General features: G+C 42.2%; 3 protein-coding genes and 1 non-coding gene across 9 annotated transcripts in view; 1 reads left to right on the forward strand and 3 right to left on the reverse strand.

Moving 5' to 3' along the window:
• The window catches only part of TECPR2 (tectonin beta-propeller repeat containing 2), a 42,966-nt gene extending 38,030 nt beyond the window's left edge, over positions 1–4,936 (reverse strand). For 3 of the 4 annotated variants that reach the window (XM_053945775.1, XM_053945773.1, XM_053945774.1), the window contains exons 1-2: positions 4,843–4,936; positions 2,379–2,527 (exon numbers count right to left, since the gene is read on the reverse strand). The gene's annotated coding sequence lies outside the window, so the exon portion shown is untranslated. The remainder of the gene's footprint in view (positions 1–2,378; positions 2,528–4,842) is intronic. The other variant, XM_053945772.1, reaches the window with a different exon arrangement.
• A 6-nt stretch (positions 4,937–4,942) lies between these two features.
• On the forward strand, positions 4,943–22,864 carry CINP (cyclin dependent kinase 2 interacting protein). Of its 2 annotated transcripts, XR_008431487.1 has the most exons (6): positions 5,187–5,247; positions 6,263–6,431; positions 7,630–7,756; positions 9,270–9,399; positions 10,832–11,107; positions 22,782–22,864. XR_008431487.1 is itself a non-coding variant. In XM_053945779.1 (5 exons), exons 1-5 carry the CDS (start codon positions 5,003–5,005, stop codon positions 11,032–11,034), a joined length of 636 nt encoding a protein of 211 aa, XP_053801754.1. In that variant the 5' UTR covers positions 4,943–5,002; the 3' UTR covers positions 11,035–11,165. The 2 variants fall into 2 exon arrangements, 1 of the variants encoding a protein (XP_053801754.1); XM_053945779.1 differs by lacking the exons at positions 5,187–5,247; positions 22,782–22,864 and adding an exon at positions 4,943–5,009 and having other exon boundaries at positions 10,832–11,165.
• ZNF839 (zinc finger protein 839) lies at positions 13,860–24,619 on the reverse strand. 2 transcript variants are annotated; one of them, XM_053945776.1, is made up of 8 exons: positions 24,068–24,619; positions 22,275–23,180; positions 20,278–20,529; positions 19,441–19,533; positions 18,938–19,090; positions 17,689–17,829; positions 16,888–17,026; positions 13,860–15,238 (listed from the first exon to the last, which is right to left on the reverse strand). In XM_053945776.1, the coding sequence occupies exons 1-8, from the start codon at positions 24,617–24,619 to the stop codon at positions 14,247–14,249; spliced, it is 3,228 nt and encodes a 1,075-aa protein (XP_053801751.1). In that variant the 3' UTR covers positions 13,860–14,246. The 2 variants fall into 2 exon arrangements, with proteins under 2 accessions (XP_053801751.1, XP_053801752.1); XM_053945777.1 differs by having other exon boundaries at positions 22,275–23,177; positions 24,068–24,235.
• Positions 24,620–25,681: 1,062 nt separating this feature from the next.
• On the reverse strand, positions 25,682–25,755 carry TRNAI-AAU (transfer RNA isoleucine (anticodon AAU)). The gene has a single exon. It is a non-coding gene; the product is annotated as a tRNA-Ile (tRNA).
• Between the last annotated feature and the right edge of the window lie 1,653 nt (positions 25,756–27,408).

Below are 27,408 nucleotides of genomic sequence, written 5' to 3' on the forward strand. Positions count from 1 at the left end.
CATATGTCCAGGTTTCCTTTTATGGATAAGAAAATAATTTCATGCTTGTGAGCAATGCTGTAAATATACTTAGGGGAGAATATCTATGAATAACAGAAACAAAGAGTCTGTTTGCCTTCTCCAAGAAAAGCAACGTAGTCAGAGCTCATCACAGTAATAACATACTGGCACCTTCAGAAAAAGCTGATCATGAGGAACGTAAAAATATTCAAAAAATTTAATTAAACCTAGTAATTTTTCTCATCACTACAGCCTTGACAAGAACATTTTGCAGCAGTAGCTGCTGCTTCTCCTCATGGGTGACTTTGAAACATGGAAAAGAAAAGAAGCCTTCACTTCTTGAGTTTTATTTTGCTATGAGCAAGGCCAGTTAACAGAATGGCATAGTTTTGCAGTTTTCCAAGACAAGAATTTTGGATATCTGTAGACAGGAAAGTTTTTTATGGCTGTTTAAGATCTTAACACTGAAGATTTTCTTTATCTTCAGCAGAGCTAGAACTTCCTTAGAGAAATTAAAAAAAAAAAAGAAGTCTGCCAATTGAAGTTAGAAATGCTTCTGTATGCTCACAATTATTCTGCCAAGTACTCCTACTGCAATTTGTGATATATTCTATTGTGCCTAGTTTTTAAATCTCTAAGGATGGAAATATTTTTTGTTTGGCAGCTTCATACATTGCTTGCAGTGTGTATCAATTAAACTAGGAAAAAAAAAGCTGTTCTAGTTTAGTATCTCCATTACTGTGAATAGCTCTGGTGCCTCAGTTTTCCAACTATTTCAGTTGTTGTGCAAAAGCATTCAGCACATACACTTTGGGCCCTGCAACACTTGCTGTCAACATAAAACTGCACTAAGGCCAAAGGGAGTGTTTGCATGACACTGCCCATGCATGTCATAGACAAGACCACAAGAATAAAGACTGGTTATTTGGCTTATATTTTATCTGCTACAAAAACTGCCAATAACCACACTAGAACTACAATTCTTAGAAGTTCCTAATTGTGGTAAATTTTACTGTCTGCTAGAGTTTAGAAATTAATTTCACTGTCCTCCAATGTTTACAACCTGTCATGATGTATTTAATGAAATATCATAAAGACCAGCTGATACATGTGTCCAAACATTTTTGAATGAAGAGTTCCTTTCAGAGATGTTTACTAAGTTAACAGATAACCTTAGCACATCATGACACTTGCACAATATTTTCACAAACCATTGCTTTTCTATCTTATGTTTTAAGTCTCCTACCCCTTCCTTCAGCATTTACTGCTTTCCATCTACAGTCAACTAAATATAAAAAGAATCCACTGTTAAAGTCTCATCTGCTGTTCCAAATGTGCTGGTTTGTCACTTCAGTAATTTTACTAGTCAGTAGTCTTTTTTTCTTTTCTCAAATAAACTTCAGTCTTTGTCCTGAGTCTCACATTTTCTAATCTTCTGTCGAATCTCAACTTCTACCACTGCCCAACTACTGCCTCATGAATTCCACATGTTTTGGTTTTTAAATCCCCTTTGTGACTCTTGCAATTTACATCTGTCAGCATCCAAAGCTGCTCTTGTAGTTGGAACCATCTCACACTCCTCAGTTACCAGAGGACCTTCCAAGCCCTCAAAATTCATCCTCTTTTTCAGTCTCCCCCACTTATTCTTCCAGCTCAACTAAACCATTAAAACTGATAACTGATTACCAGCTATGGAAATATGCAAATTTTTATTATCCAGAAAAAGACTTTTCCTCATTCCTCTACAATAACCCTATCTGCTACCTGATGCATATTTTGGAAGTTTACATTTAATTTTTAAAAACAGAAAAAAGGAAAGTTTGACAGGGTTTTTTCTTCCCATCCACAAAAACACATGGGAGGAATTATTTCTTGTCACACACTAAGTTAAATTTTAAAACTCTGCTGATAGGTAAGGGCTCTCACTCTTTGTAAAATTTATATACAATCTCTGATGGCAAAGTAGTCAAAAAAAACAAGATTTTGTTCTCTATAACCCGTTCAATCTGTACAAACAAAAAAAGGGAAAAATTTATCCATGAACTATAATTTCTTGACATTGCACACAAATTAGTTTCATCTTGAGCTGTTTACAGACTAACAAAACACTTCTACGGATTGTGTAAAAACATATAAGTGATAACTCAAAACCATACTTTTATTAAAAATACTACTAATATTAGGTAATTTTAACTACACTAACCAAATGTATAAAGGACTAGAACATCTCCCATATGGCCTATACATTCAAAACATCTGCACAAATACCACAATTCTCTGCTTTTGAGCCTAAAGTCTTTGATATCCCTCTAACGACAGCTGTGTATCACATGTAGTCTGTAACAGCTTTAGGATTAATTGTTATCTGTTTTTCCTACCTCATTAATCAAAGGCAAACAGCAGATATAATCTATTTTCCCAGGCAGATTTTGGAACTGGATGCATGTGCTCAGTCTGTGTCAGCCACAGTTATTCTGCAGTATGTAACAGTCGTATAGGGCAAATCAGCTTGTGCTAAACAGCTGTCCTGCAGATAAAGTGGACAAAAATATCACATCAAAAACAATCACCAGAGTCCTTCCTTCTCAACTCTCAGACTTTGCAAGGTATTAAATACTGCATTCAAGGCCATGCTTTGAAAAGTAGCTTTCTTTATTTTTTTTTTCCTGGTCTTAGAAACTGTAATAAGGCTCAGTGCTGCCTAACAGAGGCAACTGAAGTGAGAGATAATCCTGTGGTTCAGCAGAGAGGCAGTGCCCAAAGGTTCAGTGCCAGGATATGCCACAGACAGACTGCAGGAAACTAAAGTTGTCACTCCATCACTCTGAGCCCAAGTGTCCTGTTTGTACTAGAGGGACAACAGCTCCATTTTTTTTTTTTTTTACATCTTTGACATTAAAACTTACATTTAAGCTCTTCAGAGCACAGACAAACTCCCATATGACTACAGGTAAATGCAACAGTCTCTGTTCTCAGGTAGATCCTGCCAACTAAAGAGGAAAGCAGTTTTCTTTTCTAATACTTCTCACACATTCAGCCCCAGAGCAGGCTACCCCACTGTCACAACTCCAGAGCTTTTCACAGCAGAATGCTGCAGAGAAAGAACACAAACACAACCCTGCCAAAGGAGCTGTGCTTCATGTGTCCTGCACACAGGTCATGGTTACCTGATTAACACACACTTGGCTTTACACAATTCACGAAACGTTGCATTTTTGGCTTGTGAGAAACAGAGCTCACTCTGTGAAATTTTAGAAGTTTAATAAGGGATAAAAGGGACAATACCCAGCACTGGGGTGTTTAGCAATATGCCAAAAACACACTGTTAGCTTAAACAATGTTCTTATATACTGTTACATTACAGGGGATACATTCATATTCATAAGAGTTTGCACATGTTCAAACATTCCTGTGAGTTTACACGTTCTAGGAACTCTTTTGCTTGGTTTTAATCTTTAACTTATCTGCATGCCATCTTGTAGATTAAATCAACATATTTTATTTCTTCTTGAGGCTTCATTCTGTTGTTTTGACACTTCCTAATAACCAGAGAGTCAGTAGTAAATTTTTTCTCTTGGTATCCTGGTTCTTGTCACTGTTATCATTCAGATAAGATGGTCCACAAATGTGAGAAACAACATAGCTATTTCACACCATTATCTGAGCTAGTTACACAAATAAAAGCATTTTAACATTATATAGTTTTTATTTTAATATTATGCTAAAGCCTAAGATACATATATATTTATCACACTATTATTTACATAAGATATACAGTACATACAAAAATTGACAGGTTATAGTATACCAAAAAAGTAGTTAAAAGGAATTAAAATTGTAATATATCAGAATCTTTGTGATCAATAATAACTTCCAAAAGCTAATACATAAATGCAAAAAACAATAACTACATTTGTCATTTATAACATGGCTCAAATGATGTTTGTTTTTTTTCCTCTGTGACCTAATAAAAAATAAATAACAAAACAAAAACAAAAAAGAAAAAATCTAGATGAAGAATGTGGAAAGGGTAGAAAAGGGGATCCTACAGTCACTGCACATCCTTATAGAGATGGGAAAATTCAGCTGATGGTCTTGTGACACCCTACAAAAATTTCAGAGAATCCTAGAATGGTTTGGGTTAGAAGAGACTCTAAAGACCATCCAGTTCCAACCCTCCTGCCATGGGCAGAGACGCCTTCCACTAGCCCAGGTTACTCTGAGCTCCATCCAAGCTCACCATGAATGCTTCCAAGGATGGAGTACCCACAGCGTACCTGGGCATTCTGTTTTAGCACCTTGCTACCGTCACAGCCAAGAATTTATTCCTATTATCTAACATAAACCTGCCCTTCTTTCACAGTGAAGCTACTCCCCCTTGTCTTAACCCCCCCCCCCCCCCGAATGCATTTCTTGAACATATTCTATTGAAACATACTCAGATGTTTCAAACCGCTCCTTCCCCACAGGTGCCTTCTCGCACCTGTGTGGCTGCAGCCCTGCCAGAGAAGGGCAGAGCCAGCGGCTCCCGGCCGGACACCCACGGGGCTGCCTCGCCTTCCCACCGGCTTTACCTCGGCTTATGCCGGATTTACCGCCCAGACACAGAGCCCCAGCAAGGGGAGGGCGACGCAGCCCCTCCAGGAAACAGCCGCCGAGCCCCGCCGGAGCCCGCCCCGAGCCCCCTCACCGAGCGCTGCCCGCGCCCTGGGAGCCGGCCGGGAGCGCCGCCCGCAACAGGCGCCCGCGGCAGGCCCCGCTGGCGGCGCCCGGGGAGGGGAGCGGGACCGGGCCAGCCCTGAGCGGTCCCCCCCGGCTCCACGGGGACGCGGCTGCACTCACCGCTCCGGGGCGCGGGCTGCGGCTCAGGGAGGGCGGCAGGGAGCGGCGTCACCGAGCCCCGAGGCGGCGGAGCGGCGGCGACCCCGGTGCCTGCGCCGCTCGGGGGCCGGGCTGGGCGGGGCCGGACGTGAGCGAACTTCCGCGGGGCGGCGGGGGCGCCATGGCGGGTGAGTGAGGGGGGAGCCGGAGGGAGCGAACGCGGGAGTAGCAGGGAGCAGCCAGAGGCGGGGTCCTGGCGTTTTCTCAGCAAACTAATGAGGTTTAAAGTGCCCGTGGTGCTCTGCCAGCCCGCCGGGCTGGTACTGTCACACCCCGGTGTGCAACGTGTGTAGCACCTCGCTCGTGCCTCGGTAGAACGGGGGGCCCCCATGTGTTTTACCGCGTCTCTGTATAAATATCTAAAGGGTGGGTGTCAAGAGAATTGAGCCAGGCTCTTCTCGGTGGTGCAAAATAACAAGACAAGAGGCAATGGGCAGAAACTGATGCACAGGAAGTTCTACCTGAACATGAGGAAGAACTTCGTCACTGTGCAGTGACCGAGCCCTGAAATAGATGAGCCAGAGGTTGTGGAGTCTCCTTCACTGGAGATATCCGGATATCACAGGAGAACCGTCCGGACGCAGTCCTGTGCCATGTGCTCTGGCACGGCCCTGCTGGAGCAGGGAGGTTGGACCAGCTGACCCACTGGGGCCCCTCCCAACCTGACCCATTCTATGATTTTGTGTGGACTTTATATCTTTGGATGTGATGAACTCTTTTCAGGCATCTCTGTGGATAACATTTGAAGCTAGCTAACATTCAGGCAGGGCATTTGGCTTGGCTTTGAGCCCTGCTTTGGCTGCCAGGGCAGGGCCTGAGGTGCAAAGGTGGGGCTGCTTTGTGTGATCAGAGGAAGTGCAGCGGGTTCTTACAGCTGTCTGCCCGCCAAGGAGACACCAGGAGATGAGGGCTTTGTGCTCAGCAATAAAGCACCCACCACCTTCAGCAGGACCCAGCCTTTCCCCAAACTCCTGCTGCTCACATGTTGCTGTGAATTAATTCTGACATTCATGGCATGAGCACTGCATGCATGCACAGTAATCGCTGCCGTGATTTCTCTCTGTTGTACGCTGCATTAGCATCTGTCTGTCATTTGATGTCAGAAGACTGCTAGATCTGCCAGCACTACAAAGCACTGCTGTCCGTGCTGCAACTGCACATCTCAGAATGTGCTTGCACTTGTTTAATAACATGGTTTTCTTGCAAATAGCAATAGATGAGGAATTAGATTTCATGATTGAAGACAGTTAATGTAAATTCCATTTTACTTTAATCAATATTTACCAGTAAAGCAAGGAAATCCTTCACACAAATAGCTGGTGGACACTGATTTGTTTCTGTATGCTTTAAATGGCTTCAATATCTTTATTTTCTCATACAGCAAAAAGTCCTCCTGATAGTACTCCAAGAAGGCCTGTTTTATCTGTCAGTGCAAGAAAAATTAAAGATAATGCAGCAGACTGGCATAATTTAATGATGAAATGGGAGAGACTGAATGATAATGGATTTACTACAGCAAACAAAATAGTCAACATGAGGATCAGTGAGCAGTAAGTATGCTAATACACACGAATAAAGATAGCATAAAGATTGCTTTTATTGAGAGATTAATCTGCTTTCTTCATTAGAAAGTTCTTTGGGGAGATGGGAAAAGAACATGTCACAGTGGATAAGCTAGCTCTTAGATCAAACTCAGCAGTTGCAATTTTTTGGTTACATAAACTATTTACATTCAAATAATGTCTCATACAGTAATGATATTTGCAAGAAATGGGAAATGTTTATTTTACATAGTCAAATGTAACATATTTTAAATACTGACATAATGTACCAAGTTAAAATCTAATTCTATAAATCTCAGCCCATGTGAGTTCCCTTATTCTTTTGCATGTTCTACAGTGAGGCGTAAAAAACTCAAGTCAAAAGTTCAGAAGATTTTAAGAAAGAATCAGTGATTGATGCAGACAAAAAGTTTTAACAGTGATCATTTAAAACAAAACCAACAAAGGATCAACAAAAATACCAAACCACAACCACGATAAAAAAAGCCCACAGAAAAACTGAAAAAAACCCCAACTTTGGTAGAGCTTTTATTTTCATGCTAGAATGAAAAACCTTAATTAACAGGGCTGTGAGCAGCTTCTCCAGATTCCTGACAGTTGAAGAGGGTTTGTCTGACAGGGTTCTGACAGGTACAAGCTGAGGAATATTTTGCTGTAATGGTGCTAGATGTTGCTTTTGCTCTTTAGCAGCTCTCTCTCGCCAGTCTAAGTTTAGAGCTGGTGTGGGAAGGTCTGCCAGGCAGGGCAGGTGTCTGCACATTGGCTGCTCTGGGGTCACAGATAAATGTCTTGGCTTAAATTTGCAAAAAGGTGAGTTTGTGGTGAGGCACCAGATTGTCCTGTGGAGCAGCTGAAGCCTGGGCATACCTTGTTCACGATGAGAGAACAACCTCCAGCACAGGGGCAAAGTAAAGAGAGGAAAAGTGTTAAGATCTTAACACCTGCAAATGATTTTTTCAAGAACGTGTTCTAAGGTAGAGGTAGTTCTGTTTTTCTCTGAAGATTGTGGTACTAGCCCCATTTGCCCACATGGCCAGCTATGCTTTTTGCTATTTTTATGTAGGAATTCTCATGAACAGCCTGTGAGTGAGAGGTTTTGTAGAATCAGACCACAAGGATTTTAAATCTACACTGCTCAAGTAAACCTGTATGTAGTTGTTTATGCTGCCTCATGTTTCTATTTTAGATTTCAAGACAACAAACTGGAGATAGCATGTGATAACAGTGCCATAGAACCTGAAAAGCCAACCCCAAAATACAATGAAGAGCTGGACAATTGCTGTGTAGAATTACTTGAGACGTTAAAGCATATGGTAATACTCATTTTTCAGACTTAGTCTATATGAATCAATTCCAAGTGTGCTCAAGTAACAAGGAAATGTCCTGAAGTATTTATTGTAGGCAGAAAATTGGGATTTTTAATTCATAATTCTTTGGCTTCAAACCTAATTAACTATAAATCCAGAGTGCAGCATTTATTTGATTGATTGGTAAATTTCAAAGTTGGTTTTACATCTTCTGTCACCTTATAGTTCTACTCCCCCCTTTATAAAGTGATGTGGAAACAAATCGTACAAAGAATGCATTCCGAAGGTGCACCTGTTTTCTGTTTCTCATCCTGGATATTCCCTCTGTTTAGAACAAAAGAAACAGCAAAGCATAAAGCAGTGCTTTACCTGCCATCATATCCTTGCAGCTGTCTTTGATCATAATGCAGTCATATTTTTAGCCTGCCCACCTTGCCTACCTGTATTTGCTGTGCAGATCTCCTTCTCTGGAGAGTGGAGTAAGATAATTATGTAACCCAATGTTTTTTCCTGGATACCTTGCTAGGAATTAATGTCACCTGTCAGTTTAACAGGAAGCAAACAAATTTTTTCTGCCAGATACTGTAATTTAAAGTTGTTATTAAAAATAACTTTTACAGCCTTTTTCCAAAGTGGATGCCCATTAAAAGGATGGTAGATCTATTTTTTTAATATAGACAGGATACAGATCTCCAGTATTTAGAAAAAGCAGGAAACTGGCTAGATTTCCCTCAGATTTTTTTCTCTGGGAAAAACGTTTGGGGATTTTTTTTTTCCTTGATGGACTCCTGTATTCAGACTACAAATGCATTGATGAAAGTTTTTACTCTTTCTGAGGAACAGGAGTCTAAGCAGTCAGTGTTAGGTTGGATACTAAATATAGCTACTATGACCTAATTTATTTTTCATTCCTTAGGAGTTCATATGAACTTACAGGTTCAGAGATGTATCTGTGGTTTAGCTGCTTGATGTAAAGATACTGCCTGCAAGCTCATTTTGGTGTAAATATTCATACCCAAATGCACAGAGCCAGATGAACATGAAGGAAGTGGATGGAGTGACCTATTTTTTGAAGCAAGCTGTTAGATCACCCTAGATATATTGTCAGTAGTAGCTTGAGCTGCTTTCCTCACCTGCTGCTGATCTTTTGAAATAAAAGTCATCTTGATATGGTAATGTACGAAAATATCTTGATAGGGCTTGTGCTATAGCAGTGTGATGTTTTTCCCCAGTGCTAAATTGCTATAGGAAAAGCTAGGGAGGTGAAAAAATGAGAAGGCTTTAGTATATTTCTACATGTGGGAAACAAAAGAATGTCCAAAACAGTCATATCTGCAGTGTTCCAAAATTTCATATTAAGTCTTTATATTGATTCCTGTCTGGAGTTAAAAAAATGTGAGTTAGAAATGTCAGTATTAAATAGCCTTCCTAAATAGTGTTTTTTTCAAAAAATGCTTAAGATTATAGTAGCCTAATGTTCCTGAGATACTCATTAACATTCCACGTTCATCATTTTCAGACAAAAATACAACTGAAAATGGAAAAGCTTACTTCAACTACTAAAGCAATCTGTGACTTGGAAACATACCACCACAGAGCTGGGAATTGCAAGGCTCCCTTCTTTCATACATGGCCCACACCATACTTCTGTAAGTAAAATATTGATTAGCTTAGCTAATTACATTGTGTCATCTAATTTATGACTGAAAAATAAGCCCTTTTATCTGGATGTCTTGCCTGAGAGGGAGAGAGTGCTGTCTCCTTTACAATTGACTAATCAATAAACACATGAATGCATCACTTGGTTTAGGGTTACTGCTGATGACTGCCAAGCATTGTCTGACATGCAACAATTACAGCATAGAACTAAATTTGTCAGCAGCTTACAGTGTCCAAGCTGCAACAGCCACATCCTCTGCAGGCAGAGATGAATTTGCAACTTGCTGATGTTAAGCTGCAGGCTTAACTACTTGACTTGTTACTTGACATCGGAATTAAATCCTTGAATACAAAGAGCAAGCTATACATCGGTTAATTCTCAAGCAGCCAAAGAAAAATACCTCTGATCTCAGTGTCAATCAAGACAAGTAAAGAAATGTTACCCTTCTATGTTAATATTAATTCTTTTAGTGTTCACTTGATGGCAAAAGGTACTGCCTCCCAACTGGTATTACCCCAGTTTTAAACTGTCTGAACTCAAGAGAAGCCTGATTGCATGCAAACCAACTTCCTTCTTTGTGAAAATCATACCTCTGCCTCTTAATTCACTACTACAGTTTAGCAGAAATCTTAATGTATTAGTTTCTGCCAGCTTAAAAGAATAAGAATGACAAAGACAACTGCTGTCAAAACACCCATTGTGACTGAATCATTTAGTGATGCTGTCTACTCCATGAAAGACTAAATCCTTCTGAAGGCAGTGATAGTTCAGGCTAAGTTAGAAGCACAAAATACTTTGTGTAGTAATTTTTTAGGAATTCAAACAGTGAAAGATTACAGATGCATTTTAACCCCCCTACCAGTTTTACTAACATAACTAGTAACAGTTTTAACAATAAATGCTTTGATTTTGGTCTGTTGGGGTTTTTTTTACTGTTGTTTTTCACTGTTGGTATTACTTATTGGTGATCATGCATTACTGAAGTGCTTCACAGCATGTGAGGGCATCCTTAAGATTAGCTAAAATCAAGAGCGACTCTAAAATGTGAAGCTTGTATTGCAGGATAGCATTACCAAATTTTAAAATCAAATTTCAGTTATTTGAGGAATAGCTGTAACTGATAATTTTACAGTGGGTCCTGAGACCAATACCATTGCTTATTCTATGATTTAATGCAGACTCATGTCAAAATCAGCAGCATGTAAAATACATCCCAAAGCTGAGGAAATTGTTTAGCATTTTATATTCTAATGTAAAAACATCATTAATGCTGTAAAAAAAAAAAAAAGATGGCTAAATTTGGGGAATAGCTTATGTAAGGTAGGGTTTTTTTATGATCCATGTATTACAAGTATAATTTAGCTTTTAGAGAATTGCTGAAATGTTCTGGTCAATGTGCTTGGTTTTTCAATCCATTTCAGATGAGGTTTCTCTGAAGCTGTCTGAAATGTACAAGAAGGAGCTACAACTCAAGCAGACAATTGTACAAGACATTGCTCATTGTGCTGACCAGGATCTGATGATGGTGTATTTATCATCGTGGCTGTACCAGCCTTACATTGAGAACAGCAGCATGCTGCTGCTCGAAGCCATGCTGCTGGAAACAGGACACAGGGAGTGCTAGAGTCCAAAGGTACATGGCTGGCTTCTAGTGATGCTTAGATGAAACTGAACTGGCATATTGCAAGGCTTACCAAGTAAGTTGATTTTTTGTAAAACTTATTAAAAGTATTTTTCTCATATTCATATTCCTTACTTTGTCTCAGTTGATGCTCATTTTTCTGTGTGGGACAATCTAGTTTTGGTTGTTTTTATCTATTTTAAGGCCAAAACAGAGGCTACACGTAGGAGGCTAAGTCCTCTATAGTCAGAAAGAGGTAAGCACTGCTTAGTAGTCTGGGGGATTCAATGCAAGTAGAATCTACAGCAAAAAATGTTACTTCCTCCCAAGTCTGGACAGCCTAAAATACCTACACAGTCCCTTTTGCCACAGAAATTCAGCACTTCTTGGTCTTCTGTGTTTTGTTTTGGTTTTTTTTTTTTTTTTCATTAATTAACAGGGCAAATGTTTTTGTACTTGATTTATAAGTAGAGGAAAGGAAAGCACAAAAAGAAGAATCCAGAAGGATCCACATAGTTTGGTATGTGATTTTGAAATGCTGTTGCAGACAATAGTGTAAATTCTGGTTTGGTTTTGATTCTGGTGTTGTTGGGTACATTACCCTCAAAGAGTGATCCAAGCCTGAACCAGCACCCAGGGAAGGTTTAGTACAACTCAGCATTCTACAGTCATTATATAATAAGGTCTTGTCCCTTTTAATTAATTTTAACTTTTTTTTTTTTTTTTTTTTGGTAAGAGATGTTCCATGAAAGCATCTGCAAATAAAACAAAACCTGCTTTAGTCAAGGCTGGACCCCATCTTGTTTGCTCCCTGTCACAGGGCTCAGTGAGTTTTTCCTTGGGTTACTGGTACTGGTGTCAATGTGGTTTTGGTTTGAAGGTGTGTCTGTCCTCTGTACTGATAGGAAAAGCAGGGTCACTTACCTAATTAGCCCCAAGCTGAAACCTTGTAAGTTTAGTAAGGGAAATACATCAGTTTCCTGCAGTAGCAAGACAGACAGACAAGAATTGAAAAGTTGTTCTGTTGAACAATGAGGTTGTTTCTGGCAGCTAATAAGAGTTCTATTCTTAGCCCACAATTCCAGCATCTAAAAAGAAATTCTGCTATAGCTCAAGGAGGATAAAGCTAGGAACAGCTTTGCTGGGTTTTGCTATTTTTTCAGTGGAAGTGTTCCACTTAGTTTAACAGCCACCTTAATTCATCTGTGTTGGGCCAGACCTGTGTCACTATGGAAACATCTCAGTACTTCAAAACTATTTTCCAAGGAGAAAAGATTGATTCACATATAGAACTGTTCTTTTAAGATGAGAGTAGGTGTATTGTATTTCCCAGCATGTGCAAATTGATAGGGAAGGCAAAATTGAAGCAAGTTTTCATTTTCTCCACAGGTGGAAATTGTGGTTTGTTCTCATTTCTTAAGAGGAAAAAAGCTCTTCAGGAAGGGGTCTTCATATTCACAGACCCTCCTGCTTATTGACTGTTGTTGGGCATTGGAAGATTACTGCAAAATCATTGCAGAGATGTTTTGTCATTCTAGCTCTAAGCAGTTGATTGTTATATTTGCAGCCCTCAAATATAATTATTAGACAGTCAGTACAAAAGACTATCATAAAGAATTGCTCACTGCAATGAAAGACTTTGAAAGACCAGCAGAACTTCACTTTGTATGCTACCTTGACTTACAAGGTAGGTCTGTATCCTCTGGCAATTACCACCTCCTAAAAAAAGAGGGGAAAAAACCCAAAACAAATAGTAATTCATAACTCATTAATGTACAGTACCTTTCACAACTACTCATGAAAGACAACATTTTGGATAATCAAATTTATCTTCTACTTATGCAACAAAGAAAAAAACCACCAAACAAAAAAGCCTAACCCAACTATGTTTGAAGGTTTTGTTTTAGTAGAGCAGTTTATTTAATCTGTAAATTGTCTTCTGTTTAGATTCAATTTTAGTGTTTTTCTTAGTGGTAACAATACCTTAAAAAAAAAATCAGTGTTCATACTCAATTTAAGAACAATTCTCCTGTCCTTGGTAGATTTGTCTGATTGTCCCAGTAGTTGCATCTATTCAGCAATGAGGTGACACTGACATTTTAAGGATACATTACCACTTTTCAGTAATGTCTGCTCATTTAATGCGGTTCTTTTTCACCTGCTAAACTTATTGAAAGAAAAGACAGTGCCTTGGACAAGATGCTGATAGGAGGTCTCCACAAAAATTTAATCTGATCCAAGGATCATATTGGAAGTATGACAAAAATTCAAGTAATTTGCCAAGTTTTCTCCCTGCCTAGAGTCCCTTTGTATTATGATTAAACAGTACAAGGCAGCATGGAGTTACTGGAAAGGTTGAAGTGTAGAACTCATAAAGGATGCATCATCTGAAAGGGAAAAAAAAAAAGTATAATACCACTCTAACAAAAATAGGCCATGACAGACTAAAGCAAAAAATGAATTTGGTACCTCATTAAGGAAAATTAGATCACTACTTGTGCACCTTCCCATTTATGTCTACGTAACAGCAATTTTTAAAGGTGTGGCTGAACATTAGACAAGCCACTTAAATACATTTCCAACTGTTCAGTACAAATCAGATCTTGTTTGAGGCTATTTTTGTCTCAACTCAGTGAATGCTTATTTCAGTAAGGATCAGCTAGGCTGTCACATTGTTCCCAGAATGCACAAGTTTGTGGATTATACTTAAACCTTCTCATTTTTCCAGGCAGATTTACGTGCATCAAGTCTAGATGCTAATGAATATTCAAGATAGCTTTTAAAAAGCGCAATAACAGTGTTTTGTCATCTCAGTGGCACAGAAAATGCACATTTTTAATATAGCTTTTATTTTACCCATATACAGCTTGCCAGTACACAGCACATCACTGCTGAACAGCAGTACAACTTACTGCATTTTTAGATGGCTAGAGAGAAAAGGAATTACGTAACAAAAGGAAACAGTGCAAGTTTTAGGGTTGACGAGATTTCCACTTTCCACCCATCCCCAACATATAAAGCAAATAGAACAATGTTAATTCTAGAATTTTTGGTTGCAATGCTGCTAAATTTATATAAACATAAGTTATAAAAAGTACAGGGCATAGAAACAGTTTACAAATAAGTTAAATTTCAATTATCTCAGTATTCACATTAGAAAAATATACATTTCATAATCAGTCTTTTCCAGAAGAAAGCTTATAGGGTTTTCTAATTTATGGCTCCAATTCACTTTGCGAGAGCAAAATATCTTCACTTTGGCCACCTGCTTCCATTGCCAGTAGTGCTTCCACTGTTTCCAAAGGTATCCCTTCGGGTGTGCGAATGTGCATTGTCGTACCATTGGAATCAGTCACAATAACGATGCCTTCCGCCTGAGACAAAACAGCAGTGTCTGGATGAGACAAGATAAGCCCATCTGAAGTCTGAATAAAAATCTGTTTGTGTCCCTGAGACAAAAAATCATGGCTCTCATCAGAAATCTCAAAAGCTACAGTTTCATCTACAGTAACTGTATTTGCCAGCTCGTGTGCTTCCTCTGTCACACTAGAATATTCACTCTTGTTTTTGAAAGCATTTTCCTGGTTCCCATGAGCGGACAGGGAGGCTCCCTGGACAGCGTTCTGGTGCGACTCAGCCTGAGCACTGTGGGGGTAGTTTATTGGCACAACGTTTGTTGAAAAAGCTTTTTCAAGTTCCTGTATCTCATCAGTCATATCAGCATTATGGAGTTGCTCAGAACGTACTTTAATTGCAAAATTCGGGTTTTCTTCTTGCAGTTGATGATATTTAGGACTGTGACCGTTTTCTTCACTCATTGGTAGGCCAGTGCTCTGCCTGGCCACTGCCTGCTCCATCAGGGAGCTGTGGAGTTCAGGAGCTGCTGGTCCCCCCGCCGCACTCCCGCTCACAAAGTGTGCCTGAAGCAGCCCAGCCGAGCCGCCTGCTCCCACAGGCAGCACCACTTCAGTGTGCAGCAGCGATGCTTCACCTGCCACGTCTGGTCCCTGTATCCCTGCAGGCTGGGGATACTCTATGCTCATTCCCACAGTTTGGGAGAAGGTACCTGAATTTTCACCATCTATTCGAACTCCTGAATCAGCAAGTGACTTATGTTCCTCTGCTGTCTGTAATGTACTTCCAGTTGTACAGCAAGTGATATGCCGATCTTCTGAAAGCAGGATTTCTCCATTTAATGGATTAAAACCTGAAAAGGGGAAAGAAGTATTACTTTGTTAGGCAATCTGATATTGCATGCCAAAAAAACCTGTATTTCAGCAATAATTTTGGAGGAAAAGCTAGACTACTTCCCTACTTTGCTTCCCCCAAATTAGCAAACCTGAAGAACCTTACGGGACTTTCATAGAACTTTTCAATGAGAAAGTCACTATAAAAATATTTAAGGAATTACTGAATAGTGATAGTTTATCAAGTATTTCTATATTAAGAGACCTTACTCTTAGAGCCAGCATTTTTCTGTTCATCCTGAAAACAACTCGGGCTGAAAGGCAAACTCAATTTTCTTCCATCTGTCATGCAGCCAGTAACATTAAAAGATAAAGACTAGCAGGCACAAACTTGTCAGCTGCTCATCCTCATCACTTTAAGTTGATGGAAGCATTTAAACTTCTGTTTAAATTTCTATTCCTAATCAAGCTCATCCTGGACTCGGATGTCATATGTCATCAGGTTACTACATATTAATTAGCTGTGCTAAGAGTCCCAGCAGCACTTTTGTCCTGTGCCAGAAAAGGTAAAAACCTCAAGAAATGCAGTGTTCTAGCAGTTACTTGACCCGGACCTGACCAGGGTCCCAAACCCTGAAAGTAGTTGGACAATAACTACTAAGCTGCAGTAGTATGAGCTGTCAGTCTTTATTATTAAAGGTCAAAAGGAACAAGTAAGTTGGTTTGGTTTTGGATTTTTTTTTTGGTTATGAAAGATACCACTGCACAAAAAAGGAGACTTAACACTGCAGAGAGCACTATTTTTAACATTTTGCACTGTTGACTAGCAAACACCCTGCTAGTACATGCAAGCAAAATGTAATTTTAAGAACTTATAGCCCAGAAGAAAATGATTTGTGCAGCAAGAAGTAAGCATGGTCATGCAGAGAGCCTTTCAGAGAAAGAAAATCTAATGGAGGGAAACAAAAATAACCATTGACTAAAAGACATACAAAGGGCAAAAGCAAAGGCACTTACAGCTACACCAAAACAAGGTATTTACAAAGTGGATGATACTGATAGATGTATCTTACTAGAGATTTACTTTTCTTTCACTGCTACCCTGCTAATCTGAAGGGCAGCAGGATGAAACATGAAGAATGAATAAAAAGAAAGGCAACCACCTGAAGACTGGTGCAAAATGGTGCCTCAATTCCAATATAAGATGTATTACAATGATTTGTACAGGACAGCCTATACCAGTTCTCCATTTCCCCAAGTTCCAACAAGCTCTGGTAACTTCTATTGTAGCTGGCTGGGGCCAAGAGGAAGGATGTGCACTCTGCTTCTTCCTCCTCTGCTCTCCCACAGCTGACACAATGGTCATGCACTCAGAGGGATAGGACAGACAGGAAGCACACAGCAGAGGGGACAGTACTATGCTCATAAGCAGTATCAATCACTGATTATCATGCATCCAGGATTGAGCTACTGCTAATCATCTGTCTGCATCATCTGTAACTTTTCCCTCCTCATGAGGCCTTTCCAGTTAAACAGCTGCTTTTGAAGGACCTGGGAAGCAAGCTAAGAGATGAAACTGTAAGACAAAAACCACAGTAGCTTGAAGAACAAAGATTTGTTCAGCTCCTCCATAAACAGGACAGAACTGGAGAAAATCTGAAGAGGTTACCATCTTTTTCAAACAGTGTACACAAATTCCCACTCCTTTCTTTCATTTCGTCTTGACTGGCATAAGCATTGTTGGCATTTTCTGTTATGTCTTCTAACTTGGTCCTTTTGGCTGGTGGCAAGAGTTCTTCCCCTGAGCTCTGTCAATACAAGAGATGATTAACTGCAGCTCTGTAACACTTGACAGTATTGGAAAAGATAACTGTGGGAACATCATGGCAGTGAACTGATGATCCTTGAAAACAGGATTTACACTAAAGGTCTTCCTAAGAGGTAAGGATTTAAACACAGCCTTCACACTTCGCCAAAACTCCCAAGGGGACAAATTACAGCTCTCTGCTACAGCTATAAACAGACCGAAGCTCATCAACTGACTCGTCAGAAAGAAAGAAACTGTCTTCATGCCCCTCTACCCAATTAGCACAGCAATCACTTCTCCAGTGTCTGAACCTGCTGTAGGTTAGGCCATTTCCTCTAACACAGGCTGGAATCTGTGGAGCCCCCAGTTAACCAGCACCTCAATTAAGTTCTTTTGTCCCTGTATCAAAGACCTGTAGTCTTTGATACTCTGTCCTGAATGCTACCAAGTGTCTTCCCAAAGCACATACTTAGTGTGCTAGTTCATATGCCCTGCTATGATACCACAGCAGAGAGTACTTTCAGTATTTCTGAACACCACAAAAGCCTTATTTTAACATGCCTCAGATAATACCAGCATGTTTCTGTAAGGAATAATTATGTATTTTTAAAAGTTTTAATTTGTCTTAGTTCCATTGTTAATTTTCACAAAGGTGTTCCATACCTCAGCTAACCGTTTTTGTCCCAGTAGGTCCACAGGCACTTGCTCACTAACCATTTTAATTACACATTGTGAATAAGACTCTGCACCTTGCATCTTCTGTTCTCCACTGAGTATTTCTGTGATTCCTAGAGATTCAGCAACCTTCAAAAACAGATAGAAGGAAAAAAGTAAAAGTTAGCCTTTCAGATCTGAATACATATATGCTGAAATACAGATTTGTTTTCTTAAAACTGTACTAGAACTACATCATGTCTAGCCTGGCAATCAGCTCAGCTCAGAGCAAGTATTTAGACTCCCATGTTTTCTACTAGCCTTCACACTGACACATGACCTTCATCTGAAGGTGACTGTTGACAGGCAAACTTGAAAGAATTACGGTTATATATAGAATCCAGGAACAGTTACTCAGAGCAGTGTTTAATAAAGATTATTGAGGTTCTCCATCATATAAAAACATTTCAGTCTTCTGTTTAGAGTATCTCTGCGTAGTGAAGGCTTCTCCCCCCTCCCCACATTCCATTCCTGTGCTTCATCCTTACATAGGTGTGCTACCATCCAGCTTCTCAATTCTAGGTTGTTTTTGGGGTTTGGTTTGGTCTTGTTCTTTTTTGAAGAGCATCATTCTATATTAAGAATGCACATGAACACAGAAGAGAAGCAAGAAAGAGGTTTCCTCTGTCTTTCCAGATACAGCTCCATAAACAATGGAGTCACTGAAATAATATTTGCAGTTTTATTAATGTAGTCACCCCCTTTCACGTTTGTTAATGTGACTGAACAGCATAGATGCATTCAGTTTGCCCTCATTTTGCAATGAAATTACTTACCTCTTTAAATCAAGGTCACTCATTTTAAATATAGACCCCCCACCCCCCCTTCCTGATCAAACATCAGGATGTACTTTAATTAGTGGTTAATGCTAAATAAACCTTGCAGTAACATGCAGCTTCATACTACCCTAGATATGCAAGGCAGGTATCAGCACTGCTAGAATTGTTTCTTATCTCTCTAGTTGTATCCACTGAGATAAATTAGAATTGTAGTTTTATTATGGATTTCTTTTTCTTCTTGGTAAGTTGTTGGAATTTTCACAATCATGTCTATTTTTGCTAATTAAAAGTCTTGTTGTTTTCAAATAAATGTACCTGTATGAGAAAGCTTATCAGAGAAAATTAAAAATGCAAGGCATCTAAAATAAAGCAAGCAAACCAACCAACTAATCACAGTTCCAAACAGAGTGCTTTATTACCTTAGCATCTTTTATTTCAACAGGCTGTTGGCAATTCACAGAATCAGAATTACTGAGGTGATCATAAGCCATTTTCTTTACCATGTTATGCAAATCTTCAAACTCCCTGTACACATCTGGAAAGTAAGCTTTGGCTGGGTGTCCTTTTTCCACCTAGGAATAAGAGGGGAATGAAAAAGGGCTTGTTTCTCCCTCCCTATACTTTAAAAAAGGATGAAATTAAGATCTGTCAGTTTTGTTCTGTTCAACATTTTAAAATAGAAACATTCAACTCAAAAGACTCTGGAATATTCAAAATGCCACTGAACCAGGCAGCAAAAAACAAGGCTTTGAGTTGAGACCTACCAGAGTTTTGCCTGTGTACGACTGAAGTGGTGTGTGGAACATCTACATGCTACATGATATTAATTTTGGAAATTCAATTATGTCTCTAAAACAATCTTTTTATGTCTACCAATGGAAGTATCCCTAAAATAATTTTATATTTTTACGTAAAAACTCACCTTCATCAACAGAAATTCATACACTGTAACAAGCTTTGTAAGACGTGGGAGAGCCAGCTCCATTAAGTCTTCATTATCACATTGTTGTATTAGCTGTCAAAAGCCAAAATGAGATTATTAGGAAAAAGCAGCCCACCTGTTTTGCACCCCTTTTTCAGAACATAAAATATCACTACTTTTTTTTTTTAAGATATGCTGTATGTTTAGGCAGCTTTAAGAATAGATGCAAACTAACTCCAAAATAGGGTAAGTTAGAAAACCTCAGAATAATTACTACTCATATACAGACAAAACTCAGTCCCACAAATGTTGCCAATTCAGAGAAAGAACAGCAACCTCAGTAGCTTTAGTAGCCATAAAGATCTATAACATACAGAAAACAAAGAACAAGTTGTGTTACTTGGATTTTAATCCCCATTCTATCCTCCCCCAAGACCTTCTTTGTGGGTTTGTTTTGGGGTTTTTTGGTTATTTTCATTATTATTTCTTTTACTGTGTTGGAGGAGATATGTAGTAGTAACTAGTAATTTTCCTTCTCCAGAAAAAGGGTAGCAGGAATATATCTACATGTTAGATGTCCCTTTCCAAACCCAGTTCCCATTTTCCTTTTTTTCCAGCATTCTGTTGGAAGTATTTTTTTCTTAAAAGACAACTTAATGTTTTCATCTTAGAAGCCATCTAAGGCATTCACCTTGTCCATATGAGGATATTAAAAAAAAAAAAAAAATCTTTTTTGAAAATGTTTCATTGAAAACAAGTGACTAAAAAAAAAAGTGGGGGGGGGAAGTTGGGACAGGGTAAAAATACTTGTGAAGTAATTGCAGAAGAGAACCATACCTCTTTTAACCTAGCTTTTCTTCTGAATACATTGTGTTCTGCTGACACACTACTAAGTGACTTTGAAGGGGACTGACCAGGTCTGCTAAGCCTTCCAGAACACCTGGATCTTCCACCCATCCTGGGTCGACCACGTCTCTTTGGTCGTTTGGGTCTTCCAGGTGCTTTTGGTGTTACAGGTCCCCGGTGTCCTGAACTGCTTTCATTTGGTTGTTCTGCCAGCAAGTGTCTGCTTTCCTCAGATGCTGATGCCTTAATTAAAAGAAAAAGTGTTTATTCACCATTTTAAACAGTTTTGAGGAAGAAAATTTTAGAATTAAGTTTGTCACCTATGCAAACAATAAATAGCAAATAACTGCAAAGCTGGATACAAGCATAACTTGCAAAGAAAGTTGTGGAATAAATCCAACACATTAGTAAGACTGCTACTTCTGCATCACATATATGCCATTATTTGCAAAGTTAGCATTTTTGAACCACAAGATGTCATACAAAACAAAAAGATTAAATAAACATAATGAAAGAGGTGGTTGAAGTGGGTTAAATACATTTAATATTTTTGAAGTAAAATATATCCTCTTTAGATAAAGAGGTTGTAGAAATAAAACTTAATTAGCAGTAAAATATACTCCATACTCAGGATAATTTGGGTTTCATTGAAACCACGTCAAAGCATGAAGACTTTAGAAGAAAAACAAAAACTCTGACACCATGAACAGTGACAAGCCCAGTAATTAAATACCAAAATGTACTGCCCAGTTACCACATTTCAAAATCCTGTCTTCCCTAGGAACACAGCTAGGAAGCCACTTGTTATAAGATCACACAGAAAGTCTAAGTACTTTTTATATGTTTAAGTTATAATGATAATTTTGGTGTGAAATTTTTAACTGTTCAAAGCAGTGATTTCTTACTTAAGCATCTTCCCTTCCAAGCTAGAATTTCTAAAAATGTTCCAGTATCTTTCAAGAAATTAGTTTATAATAGTACTGAGTTACATCAGGCTTCTTTGCATAATCTGTAATTTGCATCCCAGCATTCAGTAACTCCCTACTATTCTACTGATTAGGAAAGCTCTATAAATGGCAAATTTATGTCAGTTCTATCCAGGGATTAAATTACTAAATTAGTTCTAAATTTGACACAGGATTAGGGGTTGAGCATGGGGATCTTGATTGGCTTCCTGTCTGTATCAAACAACTACAATAATTCAGAGAGCAGACTATTCTGCAATTCTCTTTCCAGAGATGATAACTGAGTGTAGAGGATGAGGGAAGATTTGTTTGCTCTAAATTTTCACTTTCCTGAGAACAACTTCACAATTACAAAGACAAGTAACAAATGTGACACCCCTACATCTAAACGAGTACTTTTTTCTAACCAGCAGCTGCATCAGCTCTTGCTGCAAAATGTTAAAAGTAACATCAATATTAAAAGAGAAACTTTTCTTTGAAGTGACCAGTTTACAACATCACAGGAAAAAATTTGCAGCTGAGGCAGCTTCCACTCCAGAGACTCAAATTTCACCAGTGTTTGGTGTGCAGGGTTTCAAAGCCTCACTTTGAAAACCTGCTCTAGGAGAAGCTGCAGTTCACTGTTGTGTTCCAAATAAGAGATTTTTCTGTGATGACATTATTTCAGCAACAGAAAATGAGAGCACAGATGATGTGTTGCTGTCATGCTAAAGGCTGTAACTGAACAACAGTGTTCTTATCCAAATGCAGAGAAGAATGTCATTTATGCAGACAAGGTGAAAACTGTATGTCAGAAACACAGTAAGAAATGAACACTCAGTGAACATTTAGTTGCATGTGTCTGTGCAAGAGTACTCTTGCTGCAGCACTGCAAGAGACAATTTGATTTTTAAAAGACTTCAATGGGAAATTTGCCTAATGTAGTCTATCAGTGGATATTTCTGAGCAGTACAAGACTGTGCAGCTATAGAACTGCCATTCTACTTTTCACACAATTTACAGGTTTTCTAAGTAACACTTTACCTGTTCTCCAGCCTTTGAATCAACAGTTTCTTCCAGACTGGTAGCTAGTGCTTTTTCATGACTTAAAGTGACAGCAGTTGAATCCAAATGTGCTGGACTCATAATTTCCTCTTCCACAAATATACTTCCATTAGGCTTATTTAGAGGTATTTTCTGAGGTGAAGGCTCCAGCTGTCCATGGTCTGGGTTGAGTTTATAATGTCTTGCTAATCCTCCTTTTCCTATGTAAGATTTTTCACAAGTCTGACATTTAAATGTCTTGGGTTTCAGATTATAATTTGAAGAACTGAATAATGCATCCTTTCCCTTCACCTTTCCTTCTTCATCATCTTCTATACTCAGCTCAGAGTAGTCATCAGAATCAGACTGATGACCATCAGCCAAATCCTCCATTTTAATAAATTTATAATCTTTAGCTTTGTATTTGGGGGGGCGTGAAATCCGTCCAGAACGAGTTTTCACCTTCAAGGATTTCTTTAATTTGTCATCCTTTTGCTTTTTTTCAAGGCATGGTGTACTTGCTGAACTGGCTGCAGCCATGGTAGGATTTGGAGATCTTGAAGCCGATGCTGTGGCACAAGTAGCCCTCTGTCCATTCACCATCTTAGATGGGGGAATCTTGTCCACAGACACTGATCCATGAGCTGGTAAAGGCCTCTGCATAAGCAACTGAAGCGGAGACTCAGAAGAACTGTGCAGGAGTAGCTGCTGCTGCTCAGTTCCTGAAACAGGCTGTATCCTAATTATCTGGGGATTAATAATGCCAACTCCTGGTATGCTAGATTTCCTACCAACTGGCTGACTCAGCGTTATAGTTTTGGACTGGATTGGTGCCAATGATGTCATTGACCCTTCAGTTTCCTTCATCTGTCCTGGCTGAACTTGGACACAAATGGCTTCCAGCTGCTTTTGTGGAAAAAAAGGAAGAATTGCAATTACACAAATACAGTATTAATAAATAAATACAATAGTTATCGAGATAATACACACATTCCCTTAAAGCAAAGCTTGAAGAAACTGCTGCACATCATCAACTTTCCATCTTAATGCATCAAAGCAGATTCCCTTCCTTCAAGCTACGGGTTTTCCTGCACATTTTCTGCTGTGACTACGGTTCAAGTAAAGCATGTAAAGTTTGCTCTGAGGCCATGTTACAGCTTTGTTTCCTGCTAGCAGGCCTGTCTGGAATAGCAGAGTCAATGCCTTCACCAAGGCACATTCATGACCTTCAGCAAACCCCACACACAGGAAAACTACAGTCTGCTACATGACACAGCCCAAATACTCAGTCCAGGACATGTTATAATGTGTGTTCAGTTCACAAAAACTTTGTGGTGATGATTCACAGAATCAGATGTTACTGTTCATCTCCCTCACAGTTCCTCTGCCTCATCCAAATTTCTGCTTCAGTTCAAATCAATCACTTCACAACCTACACCCAAAGGTGGGCTGAAAGCCCAGGGACTATCACCTGCAAGAGGCATGCAGTAACTTCCTGTGCGTCACCACTTGACCACTACGAAACAGCTCTTCTAAGCTGTTCTTGGCTGCACGTGTTGTCAGACCGAAATACTGACCACAGCAGCTATTAGCTACATTCAAACACGGATTTTCCTAAACCACATTGAAAGCTGTGCCTTTGAGCTATGGGAGTGGAGTCTACACCCGAGAGCAGGTGTGACTGAGAAGAACAGAAAAAAAAAAATTATTAGAAAGGATTAAACTCGCCGGAGCCGTGGTTTTCATCACCAACGGAGCGCCGCAGCCTCCCTGCCCCCCAACCCCGGGGTTACCTTCTGCGGGAGGAGGCGGGCGGCCGCCGCGGCCCTGCCCTGCTGCAGGGCGACCTGCTGGGCCACGCTCTGAAGCTGCCGGGCGGCGTTCTGCATGATGCCGCCCGCGGGGCAGGGCTGCGGCGGGGGCGCGGCGGCCGCCGCCGGCTTCAGCTGCTCCTGGGCCTTGCTCACTTGCTCGATGACCCGCCGGAGCTCCGCGGGGGCCAGCGGCGCGGCGGCGGGACGGGGCGGCGGGGATGGTCCCGGACTCTCCAGCAGCCGCTCCAGTAGCCGCCGCTGCTCGCCGGCGCTCAGCCCCGCGCCCTCCGCCGCGCCCCCGTCCGCCCGCAGGTACAGCACGGTGCCGCTCGCCGCCCCCCCGCCGGCTTCCAGGGCGGCCAAGCTCTGCACCAGCTCCTCCGTCACCGCCAGCAGCTCCGCGCCGCTGCCGCCGCCCTCCTCTCGCCCCGCCGCCGCGCCGGGGGGTGCCCCGTGGGCCCCGGGGGGCTCGTCCTCAGCGGGCGGAGGGGGCGGCAGCGCCCCGGCGCCCCCCGCCCCGGGAGCCGCCATCTTGGCAGGCGCGGGCGGGCGGGCGCCGCATCGGCGGCTGCCCCCGGCGGTGTCGGCAGCGCGGGCGATGCGCGGGGCACCGGCAGCGGGGCCAATGGCGCCCCCGGCAGCGCCCGCCGCGCCCCCCGGGGCGGGGCCGCCCGGCGCCGACGGCGGCTCGCGCGGGCTAAAACCGGCGGAGGTGCGCCCGGAGCTCCTGGCCCCGGGTGCGGCTGGACGCGGGACCCGCGGGCGGAGTTACCCTGAGTTGGGTTTCCCCGCTGTTTGAGCTGAGTCTGTACCGAGTCTCAGTACAAGAGGGACATGGAGCTCCTAGAGCGGGTACAGTGGTGGGCAATGGGGGATAGTTGAGGAACCGGAGCGTCTTACGAGGAAAGGATGAGGGACTCGCGCCTTTCCAGCCTCGAGAAGAGACGACTCAGGGGGGACCTCATGCCTGTGTACAAATATCTAAAGGGGCTTGTGCCAAGAGAATGGATCCACCCTCTTCTCGGAAATGCCAACCTCTGGGATACGAGACAACTGATGCACAGAAAGTTCCACCTGAACATGCGGAAGAACTTAACAGTGCAGGTTACCGAGCACTGGAACAGGTTGCTCAGAGAGATTGTGGAGTCTCCCTCAACTGGAGATATCCCAGAACGGGCTGGACGCAATCCTGTGCTTTAGCAGGGAGGTTGAACGAATTGTGGTCTCCTCCAAAGTCCCCTATTCTGTGAATGTATGCTCTCACACGGGGGAGCGGGTGTCACTGGGGAAGGCCAACCCCCACTGAAGGAGTCACCCGAGCACGCTGTAGCCGACCCCGCGCTCGGCCACGCTCCATTAGCCGCAGGAGCGCGATGAATCTCGGTCCGTCCTGCAGCCGCACGGGACGCTCGGGCTCCGCACAGACAGACAGACACACGCACACACACACCCACCCCCGCCCCCCGGCCGTGCCCGTGTGCAGAGGTCACGCCGCGTCTCTGCAGAACTGCGCGAGGTGGGTGGGACTCGCTGGGACAAATCGGAGAGACATTAAAAAAAAAAGAGGAAAAAGAAACAAAATGTGAACTAACCTGGCCCGTACGGGGATCGAACCCGCGACCTTGGCGTTATTAGCACCACGCTCTAACCAACTGAGCTAACCGGCCAGCTGTCGTGGTACTGGCCTCTGGGACAAATAAAGATAATTCCTTGCCAGCGTTCTGCCTTTCGACCGGAGTAGTGAAGGCAACGGACTGGGCGAGGAACCTCGTCCCCGGGAGCGCCGGAGCCGGGCCCGCGCATACGGAAACACACGCTTAACTCCTCAGCAAAATCAAAAGCAAATCGGAAAACTCTTCCCCGCCTATAGAGAGATGCAGCGCCTGGTAGGGAACAACCGTAACGCGGGATCGGGGATAATTTCGCCTCTAAGTCAATAGGCTAATACTTCAAGTTTACTATGATATGATTCCAGCTTCTTTTAATTAAAATATCTGAACATTCTTAAAAAGCATCTACTATTCTGTTTAACCCACTACTAGGATCTTGGTTTGCACGGACAAAAAATTCACCTTTTCCTGGTGTTTTGATTTTTACTACATATGCTGCATAGCAAAGAACTTTTCTGCTCTCCTTTGAAGCCTACGTTAAAGCACAGGATGTCTGTTTAGCAAGAGGCAAACTCCGGGGGCGGGGACAGGGAGGGAATGAGACAGGTCTCCAAAATGCAGGTTTTTGGAGACAGCTCGGTGAGAACACAGCCCCAGGTCTCTTCCCGGGCTCTTCTCTCCGCCGGGCTGGCGGTACGGCTGCTCTCCCCATCCCGCAGTGGCGCGCAGGATCCGCCAGGGATCAGGCCATCACCGGGGATGAATCTGAGCCCGCCGGGGCGCTGCTCCGGTCACGGGAGGCTTGACAGCACACAGGGCCCGCCGCTGGATTTATGGAGCACATCTCCTGTCCCAAGGGCTCCTCTCCTTAACCCCTCACCCGCGGGCGGCTCAGTCCCGCCACCCCCGGGGAGTCGGGACACCAATTGACACCTCGAGGCGAGCTATTTCGGGTTTTATTCTATCTTGCGCAAAGCAGGGAGCTGGGTGGTATCCCACAAAAGTCCAGCCCAGTGATCATCAAAACTTTACACTTGCTAAAAGGTATGCCTTTTAACAAACAAAGGCATCAGCACTCCTCGGTTACGAAGTACGTAAGTTTTCTATTAATTAGTAATCAAACCACTATTTGGTAGTAGCATCTGGCTTCTTTTGCTGATTAGTCCGCAGGCGCAGTTCTTTTTTTCCCCGTTGAGTCTGGGGTCCCATCTGAGTAAGTGGCCAGTGGGTTGAGATCTCGCACTGCCGAAATTACGTTTCCCCCAGTTACTGCTCCATCCTCCTGACTTCAGTCCTGGTGGCTCTCGTCCAGACAGCCCATTCACCTTGGGATTGTCTTTCCTTTCCCTTTAAAAAAAAAAAAAAAAAAAAAAAAATATTATCCACAATTCTCCCGCACCTGGGCGCGCACCTGGCGGGCAGGGGCGAGGCGCTGGCACGCCGTGCGCACTGCGCATGCGCCTCCCGGCCGTGCCGTGTGCAGCGGGGCCGGCGCGTGCGCGGTTGCCGGGGCGACTGGAACACAACATGGCGGCCTGAGCGGAGCGCCGGGAGCGGGGCCGGGTCGGGCCCGGCCGCTCATCCGCTAACCCCGGCACCTGCGGGACGGCGCGGGAGGCACAGTGAGAGGGTACGGGGAAAGGCCTCGCGCCCATTCTGAGGGGTGGTGCGGGCCCGGAGCCTCCAGGGAGGCTGACGGTCACCGGGGGG

This window comes from Vidua chalybeata, chromosome 6, assembly GCF_026979565.1.
Source record: "Vidua chalybeata isolate OUT-0048 chromosome 6, bVidCha1 merged haplotype, whole genome shotgun sequence".
Taxonomy (NCBI): Eukaryota; Metazoa; Chordata; class Aves; order Passeriformes; family Viduidae; genus Vidua; species Vidua chalybeata.